The 19,732-nt window shown below is 44.3% G+C and overlaps 2 protein-coding genes across 2 annotated transcripts in view; one reads left to right on the top strand and one right to left on the bottom strand.

Moving 5' to 3' along the window:
- Window positions 1-19,732, top strand: part of LOC149371928 (uncharacterized) — a 510,412-nt gene that overhangs the window by 194,143 nt on the left and 296,537 nt on the right. The window lies entirely within an intron of this gene.
- The window catches only part of LOC149371931 (cell adhesion molecule Dscam1-like), a 114,777-nt gene that overhangs the window by 36,922 nt on the left and 58,123 nt on the right, over window positions 1-19,732 (bottom strand). The window contains exon 3 of the mRNA XM_089585490.1: window positions 2,159-2,320. Within this exon, the coding sequence (XP_089441616.1) occupies window positions 2,159-2,320 (162 nt within the window). The remainder of the gene's footprint in view (window positions 1-2,158; window positions 2,321-19,732) is intronic.

Genomic DNA, 19,732 nt, shown 5'->3' with positions numbered 1-19,732 from the left:
AAATGATTCTAAAAGTTAACTGTGTATTAGGTCCCTTAGCCCCCCTTACGCAGCAGCATGTACAATGAGTGTTTATTTACCAATATAGACCACGTAGGTCTGCTAGACAAATTCTAAAACCTCCTTGCATGTCATCATTATGCACTCTTCATGGAGTGAACTTTTTCAGCCCATTAGTAGGACACTGGAGTCCACCATTTGTTTTCCAGCATTATTCGTTGATGCATCGCAGCCCAAATTAAATGCTGACATGTTTTCGGTTTCTTTCCGTTTAACGCTTTCTGCGTCCTCCTCCTTCCGTCTACCCCTCCCCAGTTCACTTGTACATGCAGAGTGGCATGTCTGCATTTTCGAAACACCGCTTGAACTGTCGGCTCTTCAAAGGCTCTCTCTCTTTCTCTCGTTGCGATGCCATTGCGATTAATAAAACTTTTTCGTTTGTTTTGAACGCTGTTGCCCGAAAAAGTGCTGATGGATTCTGCTATATTTTAGAAAAATTTCGTCTACCTTCTCTGTGGACACCTGAGCTGCGCACTGAAAGAAGGGGTGAAGGAGAGAAGGAAAGCAGGAAGGGGAAAGAGGTGCAATAGTGTAGGGATCTGGAATATTTAGTACATTTGGGAATGCTCAATATGCACTGACAATATGCACTGACAGCACTCGAGCGCCTTTTTTGCGTTTCGCCTCCATCGAAACGCTCTCACTGCGGTAGGGTTCAAACCCGGGTACACTGGCTCAGGCTGAAAATGCGCTAACCCCTCAGCCACTGCCGCCGGTGCTTCCCTTGGAACGATATAAAAGCAGTTGGAGGGTGACAACGAGCTCTGTGTAATGTGATAAATGCGTCGCCATTGGAATGATGATAATTTTAATTCCTACTAGAAAATTCTGTGCATACTGTGTTTTCTTTCTTAGACGGAACAAGAACGAGCGAAAAGAGACAACGGGACGCAGCGTGCAGGACGTTTGAGAGCCACACACAAACAGCGTTTGTTCTCTGTTCTACAAGATGCACGTTTTTTTGCGACCTGGTCACCCATAGAATTGAAGAGTTTGCCACCATCTATGCTACTCCGGCAACATTACATGTTCCACGTCGTTTGTGGGGGCTCTATGACAACTTCGGCGTCTGTACTGCGCAGGCGCGGAGCATGCCAAGCCGTCTAGGCAGTTCAGGATATTTTCATGAGAGCGCGCGTTTAAAAGCGTTTAGAGGCATTTTTTTCGACTCAGTGGTCATTTTGAGGAGGAAAAGTTGCCAAGAACTGTGAGGCACAGGATCTGTTCAAGTGGCGCTCTCAGGATTGCGTTTTAAGACGTACCGCGCCGTCTTTTTACTCCACGCCACATCTAACAAAACTGGCGTCAGGTAAGGGATCTGTGTACAGGGTGGTTACGGGAACCGCGGACACAAAAACACTACCAACACGAAGGCTCTCCAGGTAACCTTTATACTAATAGCTACTGCTCTAGAAGGAAAACAAATGCATTCTCCTTATTGCATACGGACTTCGCATTTTAACATATCTGCAAAAGCACGTGCTGTATTAGCAGCTGTTTTTCCTGGAGCAGAGGAATGTAAATTAATGACACCTTTTCAAAATGATGTGCTTAGCTACGCAGGTGGATCGTCAAAACTGCACTTATAGAGTTTTTATGTTGTATGTGTCATAAACAAAATGCCTGATTTTCTATTGGTCGCTAAAAGGTGACATATTTTCGCATGTTGGCAGACAAAGTGTCATTGTGAGCAAGGCTCCCACATGGGAGCCGAAACGTTGTGATTTGTTTGTTTTTGTTTTTCCTTTGATTGGCGTCTATTTTAAAGTTTCAACAAGTTGATCACCGACCAGACGAGTTTTCATCCAACTCTGGACTTCATGAAGTGTAAGCATAAATGACGGTGTTAAGGACGCTGCAGGATCTCGCCCTCTAAATAATGAGTTTCTGGAATAACAAAAAACTTTTTTGATTAAATTCGCCCGAAGCGAATGGCAGTGCCCAGAGCATGGAGCATAGCTTGGTTGGGAAGAATATTAATTTGTAATACCGAACAGACAAACAAATGCCAGCATAATTCGAGCACTTTCAGCAAGACATTTCCCGTGCGATAAGCGATCAACTCAAACAAAGTGCACAGCATAGAACTGACGCTTACCTGTGTCCGAGTCAGCGTGGATTACAAGGCCGTCGTCTCTAACCCACGACGTCACCGTGACGTACTCCTTGACGAAGCTTGGTATCTGGCAGCGCAATACTCCAGTGTTGCCTTTGATGACAAATTCGTCGTAAACTTGCACGTCGAACTCCTGGTTGACAGCTGCGAGAGGAAAGAAGAACAATAAGATAATCGCGCCGTGTTTTCGCCATAGTTGTTGATAACACGTTTAAAATATACTGTCATTATAATATCTAAACAACCACATACATGAACACAGTAACTGTAGAGGTGGCTAGAATGATGGAACATTTTAAGCAATTATTCTCCGTAGCCCAGTTGAACCACAGGCAAGTGAAAATTATAGATATCTGTATGTTGTTTAGTGGCATAGCGTATGGCAATAACACCAAAAAATAAACAAACAATTACTGAAGCCGACTACTCCATATTTCCCTTTAGAGTGTTCCATGAACAGATAAGAAAGATTGATATACATGCGCTGCGGATTGAGAGATATCTGTTGTTAAGGCGTTCAGAAACGTGCTTGAGTAACGCCATATCGAGCATGTCTACTATCCAACAAAAAACGACGACTTCCCGAACTTGTTAAGTGTTTAGCTGTAGTCATTCAGTTACAGCGCAACAATCAAAATGTGATTCTATATTTTCAGTCATGGTAATGATAGCTGGAAACGATGTGTATAATGCCACAAAAAGCTAGAAGCAGCAGATAAGACGGAACAAGATTGTCTTTACTTCTTGCTGTGTTTGTTTTCGTTTTTTTTTAATCAGGGTGACGTTGTCTGGCTTATCATAACACTGACTCAACCATCTTGCTTGACTGGTGGTCGTAAGCAGGAAAACTGCTCAATAGAATACATTTACTTAGCGTTACATGTGCTCGGCTGCTGACCCGAAAGACGCGGGTTTGATCCCGGCTGTGGTGGTTGGATTTCTATGGAGGCGAAATTCTAGAGGCCCGTGTGATGAGCGATGTCAGTGCAAGTTAAAGAAGCCCAGGTGGTCGAAATTTCCGGAGCCCTTCACTACGGCGTCCCTCATAGCCTGAGTCTCATTGAGACGTTCAACCTCATCAACCAGACCAAACCAAGACAAACCAAACTAACCCTGAATGCAGATTGTGAAATTCGGTTACAGTGGCCGGAACAGAACTCTCGAAGTTACATTCAGCAGCATGTCGCCTAGGATACTCAGCCACCAGAATGGGGTGTGGTCACAGCTGAGAGTGCAGCTTATGCACGTGTAAACATTGCTTCCTCTATGACCAGGGATTCGAGACAGCGCCCAGCAGTGACGCATAGCCTAGCAGCCTATAGCGCTTCAACGAGAGGTCACAGGTGTTTTTCAATGGCTAATTGCGCAGAGAATGGCGTGGATTTTCTCAGAAGACGTGTTTTCTGGTGATCTTCTAGAGCATCTAGACGCAGTGAGGCAAGGTGTAAGATAGATATTTTGTTTCCACATCATTCAAATTTTTAACAATGGATGTCTACAAAAAAGGCCAAAAATTGAAGATGCTTTGGGTAACGACATCTTAATTTGTCAAGAATCTTGTGCTCCGATCTCTTTATACCAGTGGAAACAGAAAGAGGAGGGACTAAAATTTCTACTTTTCAAGTTTTTGCTGTTGAGAACAATTAAGAAAAGTGTATGAAATTGGTAATTTGAGAAGACAGTCGTCCAATCCCTCGAAGTTGTTGCATGTTCTTTTCCTGTCAGGTTGGTTGTACTTCCGTGAAAAAAGCAAAATGAATTGCTCTGTGGCAGAGTGGTCTAAAGATGCGGCTTCAAACAGGTAGGGCATGTGATCGAATCGAAACGGTTGCTTGCAATTTTTTTTTCGCATGATGTTTGGACGCTATTTTTTTAATGTTACAGCATGCGCCACCTGATGGCAGCCACGAAAACTAGAAGGGCTTCTTCCGAATTCCTATTAATGGGAATGTACGATGTCTTATGTGAAGTGCGCCGTGAATTTCGCAATAGCCCATTGATGTGACAAGTTGGAAACCCAAACCTTCTTCTATAAGTAGATTAAATTTTCATTCGAAACAATACAGTTAATCACATTTTCGCAAGTTATTGTCTAATATTTGTTTTGTAATGGCTTTACATGCGTAAAATGTCAAAGTCGGTGACAAGAATATTGTAGGATGAAACTACATGCACGTCCTGCAAATTGTTATAGATCTGCGGTTGTAATCAACGTGTTTTTAGAGCTGCGAAGGAACCGTGCAAAGAACTTTTGCGGCTTCTGCCAGCTGGCAGGGACCCTGTCAGCGAGAAGTGTAGCGCGCCCTTTGAAAGGCTTATAGGAGTGCGGTATCAGGCACTGGATGCTGAACACCCGTACCGCTGTTGCGTTTATATTGAGTGGTCCGCTATTTTGTTCGAAGCACGGAAAAGTGCTTCCTATTATACATACAACAGTGTTTACTGTGTTGTTTTTTTCTATTTTTTGCTCTGCAGACTCTTTGATAGATTTTGTTTCATATATCTTGACTAGCTTAAGAGCTGGAAAATTATCTTTGATGTCATGAGTTAGACTACTTGTGCTGGCTTTAGACACAATGAACGACGCAGTTTTCCAATGCATGAAAGCAGCACCACTGAAATTCATATCAACCTGTAGGAAATGTTCATGAACATGCTAAACACTACGGGTAAGTAAGGTGAAATCCTTTTTTGGAAATGTTATTCCGCAGAAGTATAAATAATAAACCATATTTCTCAGAAAAGCCCAGCCTCCTTCATTTCGTCTGCCCTCTCCTCCTTGTTTTTCCATTCACTTGCAAAATACAAATGACAAAGCGGGAATATTTTCGTGAGAAATGCAGGATGGTTTACACGGTTATACGTTAGCAGATGAATGCTATAGCAATAAAGTTCCCTCGAAGCAAATGACTGGTGTGGCCAATCGCTGCAGGCGACAAGAGCTCAAACCACGCGCTCATTCTCTGCCAGGAATGAACGGAACCCATGCGGCATGCCCAGGATTTGCGGACCACCGGTCAACAATCATCTGTCGGTAGAAGCGACGCGATCAAGCCAAGCCGTCCCCTGGTTTCCTATCTCCCGCTGACAGTTGGACCCACTGGGGCATGACAGGCAGCGCCACGATGCCCGCGAAGCCGTCGCCGTCAGGACATACAACCAAAGAACAAACGTGAGCACAGAAGAAGTGCAGAGGAATGTAGGGCCCGAAGCTCACAAAGCAACATCTGCTTTCTTTTTTCACCTCTACCGTGCGCGGCTCACTGGTCGCCGGTTGAGGCTACGATGGTACGTTCTACTTGTGGAAAAGAACAAATAAACAAAACAAAAGGAAGCAGAAAAGTGAGTGCGGTGAGAGCGAACCTGTGACAAGACAAAGAAAAAGTCATGCTAGTAGAGGCAAAAAGAGCATATATAAAAAGAAACCATGAACTGAAAAGATCTGCAAGGCAACTGATACTTCGAACAAAAGGGCTGTAAGCGACAGGGAGGGCTTGTGACCGCAGAAAAGGGCCTTAGCGTACCCGGAAGTGCTCGGCACATCAGGCTGTCGGACCCCTGGGATTTCGAGGGCATTGACGGCCACCAGAGCCGGAATGAGATGAAAGATGCGGAACGTGGTCGTGTCACGCGTGTCCTACCAATGAAAACAGTAGACAAAACAGACGACGATGTGGCTGTTACAGGAACTGAGCATAGGCAAACAGTACTATGAGATTACTTGATAACCGCAATGTCTACAAAGAGACATCACGGGGTTGATTTTAGAAGGAAATGAGCTGCTTTTTAGTAGCCGATGCAGCCACTAAGAAAATCCGCATGGCTTGCTTGGAAATGTTAAAAGGTGTTTGTATTTAATCCCTTGTGATGAAAAAGAATGTGCTCGTAATGTATCTGGTTAAGCCCGTTCCAATTCGGTGATGCTAATACTGGCGACGTCCCTATGTTGTCAGGGTCAACGGCAAAACACTTGTAGCAAGGCAGCCGCGTGGGTGGACATGTGACATGTTCCATCTCTCTCATTCATACTAATTCACTATCGAATTGATCAATCATTGCTGATGTCCCAGACGCGGGAATTGCAAAAGGCGCCGCCACTCAAGCTGAGTGATTGCGGCCGTGAACTTGCGACGCCTATAGCCGGTCTGGTAAAAACATCCTACTCGACATCCCAGTTCTACGACATTGGCAGCAGTGTTTGTTAGTGACAACTGTAGGCATTCCCTGTAATGTACGGCGCTGTGGTGTGAAAAATGTAGAGCAATGCTGTTTGCTGTTTCTACTGTCTTTGTTGAATTCTGATTGTGTTTTCTCACTCTGAAATGGAACGTCTACTGTCTCAAGAGCCAGGGCTACAAGGCGCTCTAGTTTGTGCGCTATTAATGCTGAATAACGTTGGTACGACGGTACGACGGTAAAAAATATATTCTTGTCAAATGCGTTCAACCCTGATGCAATCTCCACCGCGGGCCCTTTGGGGTATAGCAAACTAATAAATAAACATGAAATGTGCCCCTAATTTCTGCTTTCTAGAATTAAAAAAAATTGTTTCACTTTTTTTTTTGGCCCGCTGTTTGGAAGTAAGACGACGCGCATTCCTATCGTGTCATTCTACGAACGGCGGCCTTGGTGAGGAGTCTTCAAACATGGTGAGGAGTCATTCTATTGAGAAAGCATACGTCATGAACTCATTTTTTGGCACTTCCATGAAGTGGAAGATAGAAGCGTTCATTTCGTCTTCCTTAAACTCTTAGGAACGGCTAGACATTTAATAACGACGTAAATTCCTGGGTTGAAGCACAAAGTTGCATCCCTTTTTAAGCAACAACACCGAGCGTGGGGTGTAGCTTTTTCTTATTTTTTTACGCGGGAATAGAGCAGCATTGGGGGAAAAAAAGTGCAGCCCCATTGCGTTTATGTGCAAAGAATGCACGGAGAAACTGCGCCGGGGGTGTTCTTAACGCCTTTTGTAACTACCCATTCGGCCTCATAGAGCTTATCACTTGTATGCGAAGAGCTAGGAAGTGTCAGGCGTAAACACGTACGGGGAATCTGTCTCGCATTCATGCAGCCAATGGTTGAAACGTTTAAGCTGTCAAACACTGTGTCGTAAGAATAAGGGTGAGTGACATTTGCGAGGCCGAGTAAAGGCAAGATAAATTTTTCTTATAGGCTTCAGCTACGAAGACAAGTAGTTAAACAGAAACAAAAAAGGAGTATGAATTATTTATTTATTTATTTCAGTATACTGCAAGCCAGAGTTGGCCCAAGCAGGAGGGGCATACAACTAAAAAAATTTCTAAAAGAGCATCAGCTACAACACCGCGAGTCAGTAAACAGGACACAAATCCAGAGTCATCAAACAAGATACTAGGAGCCATACAATAAGTTTTTGAGCTCCTTCTCAAAATTTCTAGACTTACATAGACCCGAAGATTTGCGCTTGTCTCACCATTATTCTGAAAATCCTACTAGCATTGATAACTTGAATGCAGAGTGAACAGCTAGCTTAAAAATCTTCATACAGACAATGCCCACATTATTCAAAAAGCGCAGGCCAGAAGTTCTAATGCTCGTCTGCGATAGCTTGTGCGAAGATAAACCTGCATCAGTGTTGAGCACAAAAGGTTCATCAGGTGAGGGGAACACAAAAATGTGACATTATTTATGCTGACGCCCGGCTGTTCACTGCAACAGCGTGTCTTATGGCAGGCGATATCCACTTGATCGGTTCGTATAACCACGTAACAAACTCTAATCGAAATTAGTTTTTAAGTTACCTGGGGATTTTCGGACGTAACAACTAATTCGCTGACATAAATGGCAGCTACCTTTATTGTGCCCTAAGCTAATCTTTAACGGTGTATTGGCTCATAGTGTAAGCAAGCAAGCATCTTCTGCGACATGTGAAAGTGCGTTAAACAGCAGGAGTTCTAATGAAACCACTGCTCCCAAAAGGAAAAAAAAAAGACTATAGTAACTTCCTCGGCACGAACTGTTAGAAAATGTATCTGTTTTATAAAGTTTAACTTCCCAAATGGGCTGAAGGTATGAGGGACACTGTAGTGGAGGACTCCATGATAATTTTCGACTACCGGGGTTCTTTAATGCGCACTGACTACGCAGAGCACATGGAGTTGTAGCATTTTGCTCCATCGAAATGCCACCCTCACAGCACATCAAAGAGCGAAGCTTTCTAAAGAAAATGGACCAGCGGGCATACCAGAACCATAAGCGGAAAGAAAGGCAGGAAGGATAGCAAGGACATAAATAAGGAGGCGTCATTCAAAGGACCAATGGATCGACCAAGAATAAGTGGCGTGCATGACGGTTTCAGGATCGAGTTGAACTTCTAAATGTCTTGTCTTTCGTTCGGCGTACGCCGCGAGCATCTTTCAGAGCAAACAAGATTTTCGGGCTATTGGCTCGAGTGCCTGGGGCGCTGTATATCTAAGGATTTTGCTTCAAGGTGGTTGCTTGCAAATTGTGGCCAAACGCAAATCGTCCTTTTAAGGTGCAGGAAGTATGATTTCACCGCAAGCCAGTGGCAAGGGAATAGGAATAAGAAACGTACAGTAAGATCAGATATCTGAGGCGAGAATTGATTTATTTATTTAATTCTTCGAAAACAGTTGGATTTGCCCTGCATGATTACTCTGATGTTTCTATTTTAATGAATAATTTCACTATAAGCCAAGACATCGCAATTTTCCTGGAGAGGGAAGATGGGCGGAGATGGGTGGATGGCACTTGTGGAGGATAAAAGTTAGGTGCGGAGGTGGGCTGATGGTGGCGGTAGGTGGTGGGCAGGCCTCTATTTATGGGGGGTGGAGTGGGGACGTGGTACCCTACACTGCTTGGGCCCGCAGACATGCACCGGCGTTTTAGCATTGGGGGATTAGCTCTCCTTTCGCAGTAAGAATCTTTGCCGAATAGGTACAAAGGAGCGCACAAATTCGAATTTCTTGGTTCTTTTTAGAATTTCTTGAATTTCTTGGCTCAGTGGTAATTGTGCTCGGCTGCTGACTCGAAAGACACGGGTTCGATCCCGGCCGCGGCGGCTGAATTTCGATGGAGGCGAAATTCTAGAGGCCCGTGTACTGTGCGATGCCAGTGCACGTTAAAGAACCCCAGATGGTCGAAATTGCCGGAGCCCTTCACTAGGACGACCCTCATAGCTTGAGTCGCATTGGGACGTTAAACCTCCATAAAGCAAACTCTGTACAATCGCCAAAGAAAACATAGTCGATCTCGCGATCTTTTGCTTGTCAGTAGTGAGTGGTACGTACGACGAATGTTCCGCTGTTACATTGTAAAGTTTGTTTGTTTGTTTTGTGGGGTTTAACGTCCCAAAGCGACTAAGGCTATGAGAGACGCCGTAGTGAAGGGCTCCGGAAATTTCGACCACCTGGGGTTCTTTAACGTGCACTGACATCGCACAGTACACGGGCCTCTAGAATGTCTCCTCCAAAGAAATTCTAGCCGCCGCGGCCGGGATCGAACCCGCGTCTTTTGGGTCAGCAGCCGAGCACCTTAGCCACTGAGCCACCGCGGCGGCTGTTACATTGTAAAGGTCCATACACAACACAAAATCCTCGCGGAGAGTGTAAAGCGTGCCTATTGAAAGTGGCCTAGTGGAAACGGCGTTTATCTGCTGAGGCCTAGCTTTGTCGTTTATGTTTTTCCGGACGATATCTTTTCTGCGTCTCACGAGATTCAGGACACCTGATTTTTTTGTGCTGCTTTTAGTTGAAGCAAGGCAGAGCTTTTTTCTTTTGAAATGGTTTTAAAAATTGAGACCGTATTTAAGCACGAATTGTTGCGTACTTGAAGGAATATGTATATTTGCTCTTTCTACACAGGCGAGGATCTAAGGCAAGCTGTTTGGAGAGAGTTTTATAAGGACACGTAAGCGTAACTTTCTTCGCCTCCATATCAGATGGCTATAAGAACGTGTGTTTGAAAGAAATATGCATTTAAATGCATAAGAGAATGCTGAACAACCAGACAGTAATGAAACATGGACAAATTTTTAGGGGAATCCGCCAAGGTGGAGTATAATTGTTTGGTTTGGTTTGGTTTATGGGGTTTAACGTCCCAAAGCGACTAAGGCTATGAGAGACGCCGTAGTGGAGGGCTCCGGAAATTTCGACCACCTGGGGTTCTTTAACGTGCACTGACATCGCACAGTACACGGGCCTCTAGAATTTCTCCTCCAAAGAAATTCTAGCCGCCGCGGCCGGGATCGAACCCGCGTCTTTCGGGTCAGCAGCCGAGCACCATAACCGCTGAGCCACCGCGGCGGCGGAGTATAATTGTAATACGGGAGTAATTATTCATTGAAATCCACCCGAGCGCAGCCATACGGCTGCAAAGGAAAGCTATACAGCTTTCTCAGCGGCTTCGCAGTTAAAGAAAAATTCGTCCTGGTCCGGAATTCCAACCCCAGAACACCGGGCCCAAATCTACTCCACCTTGGGGGATTCCCCTAGACATTTGACCAACACAGTTCCCACTTCGAGTTATTGATAAATTCGCTCTCGCCATACCATAAGCTTGCCGTCCCGGTTAGCTCAATTGGTAGACCGACAGATCCGGTTCAGCCGTGGCCCCGGGTTCGAACTCCGCACCAGGACGAATTTTTTCTTTAACTGCGAAGTCTCTGAGAAAGCTGTATAGCTTTCCGTTGTAGCCGTATGGCTGCGATCGGGTGGATGTCAATGAGTAATTACTCCCTTATTAGTAATGAAACCTGTAAGTGCGGATATACAGCTGAACTTTGCACGTCAAAAAATCTTTAGGAAAGAAAGCAAGTTAAGACCATATTGGAGCCTGCTGTTTCGTTAGAATAAATAATGAATAATTGGACGTTTTTTTTCTAAAATCTTCGTGTATTTTTTCTTACTCTAGGTCATTCAAGGGACTATTAATAATAATTTCTGCTGAAAGAAGCAGCAGTATATTCCAGGGCGAAAACGATGATAGTCTGCTATACAACCGTGCAATATGACTGCACCAGCGTAGTAGTGTATAAAAAAGAAAAATGGCGGTGCCGATCTGCCTCATGTTGACGAAAATCCCAATCTGGAATGCTTTAATCAGTGGTAGGCAAATAAGATGAAGAAATTCAAAAATAGGACGCCACCTGGTCCCGTCTAAGCTAATATTGAAGGGCCATTTTAAAAATGCTAAATTCCTTGCGATAGTCATTGTGCGAGTAACTGCTTTTTTTAACATATGGTACGACGAAAAAAAAACGGTACGGTACGGATAGCAACGGGCAAAAAAAAAAAAAAACGCTACGCAGTAATGGCTACATATGCTTCCCATTCCCGGTATTCGGTTCATTGTTGGCCCCTGCCTAAAAAACCGTGGTTTGTTCTTCGCTGCTTAATGCTTTGCGACACAGTAGTTACTTGGGAGGAATTTTTTGCGTACCTTGGTCGGCAGCATATTCGTGTTGCGAAAAAAAAAAGAAACCTTCTGGCCGAGTTGGTCCATTCTACATGCAGTAGAGAGCAAGAATTATTCCATTCGCTTTCCTGCCAAGAGCAATGTGAGATGTCCTTTCCCGTGTAACTTATAGGTTGTTAGGCTAAGAAGTGTTTAGAGAAAATTTTATTTACATATGTACACATGCCAAGGTTACCAGATACAGTGACATTTACAAGAACACATGACAATAAGCATGTAAGGCAAGCCAATTAAACAGGTACCATAAATATCTCTAAGTAACGGACAGGAATTGCTCGTGGGCGATGTAAAACAGGATAGAATACCTATTGACAGAAGGGTGAAAAGGCAATAATTTGACATTGAAATATTTAAAAGGAGACCTTAGCGCCAGTTTGGCCTAAAAACCAGGACAAGACGACTGTTGTTCACAGAAAAGAATGGGCATGACCATTGCCGGAGAAACTCTTCCTCACACAAGAAAAAGAGTTCCTCGGACAAAAAACTGATGAGCTCCCGTCGGAGACGGCCGAGAATCGGCCACACAGCGCGGCGTCGAAAGCCACCAGCGACCGCGGCGCATCGACTGCGCCATAAACTAAAAAGACCAGCAACAATTAACAGGCGAGCAAAACGGCCGCTGGGGAAGCGGCCGCGGGAGACGAAGCACGAAATGTCCTGCTCACGGAATCCCGCATGAACCGCGCGCCAAAAGACACGCGCTACCACGCAGGCGACTGTAGCGTGGCGATTAGATTCCGGGAGCGGGCAATTCGGACAGGTACTGGAGCGTAACACACCCCATCGCTCTATTCGATAGGGAGCACTGCCCAGCCAACTTCCCAGACAAAGTCGCGTAGATGGTCTGGGAGAGGTGTCGACGCTAAGCGCGCCCACTGAACGCGACGCATAAGTGAGCGGCGAGCCGCCGGCACAACAGGCAACAATAGCGAGCCCATAATGTCCACCACACGGTCTGCGACGATGTTGACATCAGGTGCTACTGCTGTTACATGCCTTTAAAAGGCCACTGACGAGGCATAGAAAGCGGTAGGTTGCTCTGACTGAGGTCCATGATTAACAGGGGCAGCGGGATCCAAAAAGCGTAAAGAAGGGCCCAAAAAGTACCGAGTCAGGGTTCGCGCCGGAGACGCGTTTCCTAGCAGGATACGCAAAATACCCTTTAAAGCTAACAGCGAGGACGTGACAGAAAAATTTGGAAAGGCAAAACCTCCTCTCTCCCGTGGTTGTCCAAGAAGAGACGTTTGTTTGATCCACCATAAAACAGACGAAAGATGGCCTAGTCCCCTCCACCTGATTAAGAATACTACTTTACGGGCGCGCGTACTGAAACCGAGACTTCAGTTTAAGTCATCTAGATAGTCGCATCCCACTAGGGTTTCCCTCACGCTTACTACTGTAACACTGCAGTTCACGTAGAAGTATGTAAAATCTTTAAATAGGTTAATATCTTCTCTGCAATTTTATTGCCAAACGCGTGAGGTATATGCCGAAATAGATAAGGGAACACAGGCTCTGTTGTATTACACATAAATATGTGGTAAATCATCTTTGTTTCACCAAGCGTCCTATTCAAGGAAAACATTTTCTCACTTCCAGGAGGAGCAGAACACGAGAAACCCTACATGCTCAGCCAGAGAGAAAAACAAAAAAACAAATTCCGCACTCGCGTGAAGAACAAAAGAAGAAGGAAGGAAACATTGAAAGCACCCATTCTTTTTTGCGATGCGAAATTGACCCATTAAATCAAGGCCACCTCACAAAATCTGCAATCGGTGGCGGAGAGTACTTGGCCCACGTACAGCCAAATGAGCTCAAATTAAAGCAATTTCACTGCATGAGAGAAAGCATTGCTACGGGCCTTGATTATTTAACCTCTCTTACCAGCCATTACCAGTACCATTACCATCTCCCACGGGGCTGGCCCTTTTTGCATGCAAACGAGTATTAAAATGAGCGGGCGCAGCTACGAAACTGGAACGGCGAGAGCGAAGTGCGCGGCAAGCGCTGCTCCCACGCTGTCCCTAGTTACGCTCGGCTAAGTAGCGCGCGAAAGACTGCCTGCGCACGCAGTCGCCGGAGGCTTTGCAGCGCAAGCGTCATCACTTTGCTCAGGATATGGCTTGTCGCGAACGCAAATCCCGCTATTCGTCGCCGAGGAGTGGAGGCTCTTTTTTAACATGTAGCGTGAACTCAGTCGTTCGCCGTGGAGTCGGTGCCTTTTTGTGCTCGCCAGTTTGCGCGGCAGTGAAGTAGTGCTGACGTCTTTTATGAACGCCATTACCATGAAGTGGGGTACAAGCACTTCTAGTTCACTTAGCTGCAGGCAGGTGGCGCATGCTGTAGCTATAAAAATAGAGCGCTGATATGCGAAAAAACAAATGCGAGGAAAGTTAAGATTTATGGCATGGCCTCGCGGTTTGGAAGTAGTGTCTTCCGTCCACTCGGCCACCCGGTAAATTTAGACCAAGAAATAAGCAAAAGTGAACACGTGTGCATTTAACCCTACTGCGTTGGATTAGCAAACTGCGTTCTGAAAATGTTAACTTTGGAAACATTTTTTGTTGTTCTGGAAAACAAAAGTTTGAAGAATAGAAAACTGAGTCCCTTCCCTATCTATTTCCGCTGGAAAAAAGGAATCAGAGCAGCAGATTTCAGACAAATCAAGCTTTGCTCACCAAAAACGCCTTCGGATTTGGAACCTTTTCTTAGGCTCCCATTTATTTACTTTGAAGATGACACGGAAGGCCACGAAAAAGTCAATATCATTCTGGCAAGATCTGTGTGACAGTTACTCCGTCATTTCCCTGCCTCAAAAACCGAGTTTCAAGTTTCAGTTTCGGAGGAAATCGCCGATGTCTGTGCGATTAGTTATTGGAAAATATCTGTCGCCTCCCACTGAAGCGATATATGCCGCTAGGCCTAGCGTCACAAAAGTTGAGTCTGCCGTACCCTCCTGCATGTGCAGCAGCCTCGACATGCTTGGTATCGCACTAAGATGATTGGGTGGCCTAGTTGACGTCACGGTGACGGAAGGCGCACTAACGTTATTATCAGGCAGCCTAAATATCTCGGCAGCCTCCACAATCCTCCGCACTATAGGGTCCGAGTGCTTGCCGGTCAACAGACACTCGGCCTGAGAAATGCGGAGTTGCGTTTCTTGACGAGGCTATGCACCAAGTAAAGTCTTTCTCTTTGTTGGTTTTTGAAAGCAAGATATAAGTAGCTGCTTCATCTTATAAAAGTCAGTTGGAAGGCAGCGCTTGTGCATCAACCAATTTCTGTTCTCATTTACAGGTTTAAGCGTCTGTTTCGCATACGTTGGATTCGATCTTTTTCTTGCGACATTGAACTTGTTTCGGCGCTAGAAACTGCAGAGCCCAGAGCAAACTATTAAATGGTGGTTTAGTACACGTGATAGCTGGTCTCAGAATTCCATGCGGCTACCGATAGTGCGCACAGGCGGCCGTGTGGGGGAGGATGTTTTAGCATATCAAAACCATAGAAGGACATAAGGAAGATATGACGTGTTAGAATGCGCAATGAAAAAAAAAAGCTTTATAGTTGTGCGTGGTATGTGGTAGAAAGTTATACCAAAATTTATAGAAACCTCGTGGAAACGCTTCGCGCGGGACAGTATTGAACAGCCCTTAAAAGCTGAACAGAAAGAAAAGAAGCGACTTGTATACGATGAATTGCTCATAGACGATGAAGAGTTCTGTTTACTTTTTTATATGACACACGTCTCCAGCTCCCTTTCCTTTACCTCGCTGAAGGAAGGAAAAGAAACCAGGTGAAAAATACACCTTTCGTGGTACTTACTCTCCATAAAGTTGGTACGATACATTGCCTGAACACAGTACTCCTCGCATGTGGCGAAAATTACGCAATAATTGGTAACTTGTGTCACGATACAAGCGCGTTTTACTACTTCATATTTAATTAATCTATTTATTTGCTCACACTGCATGCCGATACTGTGGTATGATCGAAGGGGTGCGGGGTGCTTGGTAAAAATTATAAAGCGTAGACAAGCGTGAAGAATTGTATATTGAAAAAAATACAAGCCTCTAACACACAAGAACAATGAACACATTTGAAAACCGCCGAAGCTGGCCAAAAATAATTTACCAAGGCGAGCACAGAATCATTGAATTGGAAAGCACAAAAAAAGATTTATAACCACTGATATTTCCAAGCAACAAATGGCACTTATGGACTTATGAACATACATTCATTGTTGGGGCGGGTTCTTCCCGGTGTTGACCGATGTGCAATTCGGCTAACGCAATAGTTAGTTATCAAAAAATAGTATTGTAGATTTGAATGCCTCTGTGCATTTTATAGAGAACATTCCACGTAAGAAGCGGACATGGTGTATGCAAAATCCATGAGGCCATAAATAACGATATGCAGAATCTGCCATTGCAGTATTAGATAATTTTAATCTAAAATGTTCTGAATCCACTCAGCTGAATGCCGCAGTACCACAGTTTTAGAAATGAACTGCAATATCAAGAAATAATATAATTTTTTCCGACTTTTGTATCACTTTATCACGCCAGCAAGCTAGAAGGTATTCGCTAATCACTCCTACCAGCAAGAACAGATACTGTGGCCAATGTTTTTGTTGAATCCCATGACTTCAAGGCACAGGTGGATGACATTTTAGTGTTATCACAAGGATTCTAATGTTTAGGATGCTTCTTTGCAAACTGCAGTACGTCAAGGTACATTCTCTACAACTCTTTTTACAAGCCCTAGCAATGAAGTAGTCCTCGACGCGAGAAATGGAAAAGCCCTCAGAAAGTTCTAAGTCATTAGTAATGCATTCAAATTAGTTTAACTCATTCAAGCAGTGGCTTTTGCTTCTAACGATCTAAAGCTATAATGGAAAGCATAGCGCCTGTAAAGCGCACCAAGAAAATTCTGCGAGCTTTCTTATTCAGAACCGTTTTTACTGCTTCTCTTGCTTGTGACCTGGGCAGACACATACACAAAAGGAAGCCTCATTTATTCTCAACGCTGAATACGAGGTGCCCTTTCCTAACTCATGGTTGTCTTCTGGTACAGAAGACTTGCCGAGGCAGCTAAAACAAATTCGAGACGAGCGCAGCCACTACTTTCCAGACTCCTGGAGAACACTGTGCTCGATCTGCGCGCAGTTTCTTCTCTCTTAGGCAGGAACAATTCTTCTCCGAACGCGGAATCGCGCCAACAACGGAGGAATAAAGAAACGAAAGGAACAGACAAAGGAGATGCTTTCCCGCAGAGAATCTTTTCAAGGGGGATCACATCAATCGCACCTGGAAGCGACAAGTTGACTTTGACAAATTGTGCTGATCAATAAAGAAGCCTCCGCGTGCCCAGGAAACAGCTTCCGTCTACGCTATCTCAGTTCCTTTTTCCCTCCCTGGTCAACATTCATCACCTGTCACGTCAGCCTCGAGGCGCACTCTCCTTTTTTTTTTCCTGCACATCGTATCACGTTTGCACTGACGGCGTCAGGAACACGGGCACAAATCTTGCAGGTTACGTGTGGCGAAATTGAATTCTCAGCATGCCGGCACTACCTCCTAAGGGGCTTCGCTGATGCAAACTTCGAGCGAGATCTGCTGCTCAGCGCGCTCCCAGTTGCTCAGAAGAATGTTTTTATGCCCCGGTAACAATACGCCGGGCTCTTATAGCTGTACGTGTGCGCAGAGCGAAGTACAATATGTTGTATGCCTGCGCTTTTTATAGGTATTCCTTTGATTAGAACGCTCTGAAACGTATTCATAGCTTGCTTTGAGTAAGCCAACTTATTTTTCGGTGCCGAAACGCACAATTTCTTAAAAAATTATTATTTCTATTTAAAAAGTTACCTTGCTTAACAGGAAATAACAACAACAAAAAAGACATGATGGAGTGAAAAGCATCAGCTGCACTTTTATACTTGCGACGCTGTAATCAATCCGACATCTATCGGAACATACCTTGCCGTGCTTGTATGAATAGTCATGTTTTTTGCAGCGCGACAATTCAGACGTGCCTCTCGTGTTACAATCTTTGTTCCCTCCTTTCGCAGGAGCGAAACCTTTCCTCCCGGAAACATTGCCGCGAATAGCTAGAGTTCTCTCATAACGCTCCATCAGAGAAGCTGATAAGACGATCCACGTGATTCATTAATTCAATTGAAGGTTAATTTCGTGTGACATGCCTTCATAAAGAGACTAAGGTTTTGAGCGTATGTCCAAAATAAAGCTTATCTGACGCAGTTTTTATTTTTCTTACAAACAAAACCAACGATAAAGGCATGACAACGATGCTTTCAAAACAGCACATGAAGGAAGAAGGGGGAAGATTGATACCCTCAAAGTTGCAGCACGCTGAGCAAACAAGCGAGAACGTTGTGTTTACCCGACCAAACAAGCCGCTTAGATTGGAGCCCGCTTTCTATTCTGGGATGTGGCTCTCACGGCTTGCTTTAATGATTTCTTTGTTTACGAGTTTGAAATACAGGCTACCCTTATCTGGTCTTGCTTCCCTGTTGTCTTTTTGTGTAACCTCTGGGTAGCTTCAGTTTTAGGGATTAAAAAACAAGCAAAGAAGAAAAATTTTTGAAAAAGGAAAGCCCTGAGCACACCATTCTGTTTCGAACAAAACAAAAGTCTTAGTACGATGCTGAGTCGCCATTCTCCTCAGTTAAATGCCTTTGCTTCGAAAAAAAAAAAGGCGATGGCTTTGCGCTGCTTCCAAATTTCGTGCGTTTTTTTTTCAGGCCACATCGCGTTTTCCTGAAAGAATACAGTTGGGCTAAAGGTGGCTTTTTTTGGAGAGTTTCCATGTATATAAAAACAGCTGTAAAATGCTCTAGGAAACAAAATATCGTGCCATAAATTCCTTTCTAGTATTGTCCTAATCGGGATTTTTTCTGTTTCTTTTCCTTCACCTGGCCGGCAGATGGACACCTTCGGCTCTTCGTATCGACTTGGGTGTACAGGATGTTCTCAACAACAAAGCTAACCAGAAAGTTTCTTCTCATTTAATGTTTCATGTCTTGTAGCACAAAATAAGAAAATGTGCAGTCTTAGAAAGTGTTCCCTTGTCGATTCCTTTGATTTTTTTTTTGAACGTGCAAAAAGAAAACCAGCTCCAAAAGCTATGGTACATCTTTTAGGCTGTTTCTGTGGAAAAGCTGTCAAGGCTATATTTTTTCGTTTGTGATATAATTTGCTTACGACACGCGGACTGACAGAAGGAAAATGACAGCTGCTTGACAGTGAAAATTCGTGGAAACTCTCATTGACCGAGAAAAGCAACAGCCTTCTTGACAGCGATGGCAAATAAATGGGCCCTCTTTTGATTCTGATTAAAACCTTTAGTTAGCAAGGCTACAGTAACTGTCGTACTGCCTGTTGGGAAAAAAAAGGCGCTTCGTAAATTTGTCGTTGGTAGCTCTCTACCAAAATGCCTGCGGGAGAAGCGCGTACTGTAGTTTATCAGTAATGATTAGTAGTTTGCTTACCAGCACTGTAGCGACGGTGTTCACTTTTCGCACGTCTAAAATTCGGGGCATTTTTCTTTTTAAAAGAAATAGTGCTGCAACCGCTCCATATCATTAGTATGGTCTCCAATATTTCCAAACATGCAGTCAATCTCTCTCTGTTGCAGATAAGAGTTAATGATGGCCTTTTTGAGCGCGCTCTCGAATTGAAGAGTACCTGAATTGAAGAGTACCAGCATACCTTGCAAAATCATGGAACACGTCATCTATTCTGAAATCATGGACTTTCTTGTCGCTAACAACTTCTTTCATTCCTCACATCACGGGTTTCGCAAGGGTTTGTCATGTGAAACTCAACTGGCCGTCTTTCTTCATGACGTTCACACCAACTGATAAAGTTCCCCACAGGCGTTTACTGCTAAAACTAACCATGCTAAAACTGCATCCTAACGTCTTATTGCAGATCGAAGAATTTCTTTCTAACCGCTCCCAGTTTGTTCTCGTTAACAGCCACAGTTCCAACCCTCTTCCAGTAACATCAGGCGTACCCCAAGGTTCTTTACTTGCTCCCCTCCTATTCTTAATCTATGTAAACG

The sequence above is a fragment of the Amblyomma mixtum genome, chromosome 1, assembly GCF_055824585.1.
Source record: "Amblyomma mixtum isolate Tamu chromosome 1, ASM5582458v1, whole genome shotgun sequence".
Classification (NCBI taxonomy): Eukaryota; Metazoa; Arthropoda; class Arachnida; order Ixodida; family Ixodidae; genus Amblyomma; species Amblyomma mixtum.
The sequence above is the reverse complement of the archived record's forward strand: the minus strand, read 5'-3'. Positions and strand labels throughout refer to the sequence as shown.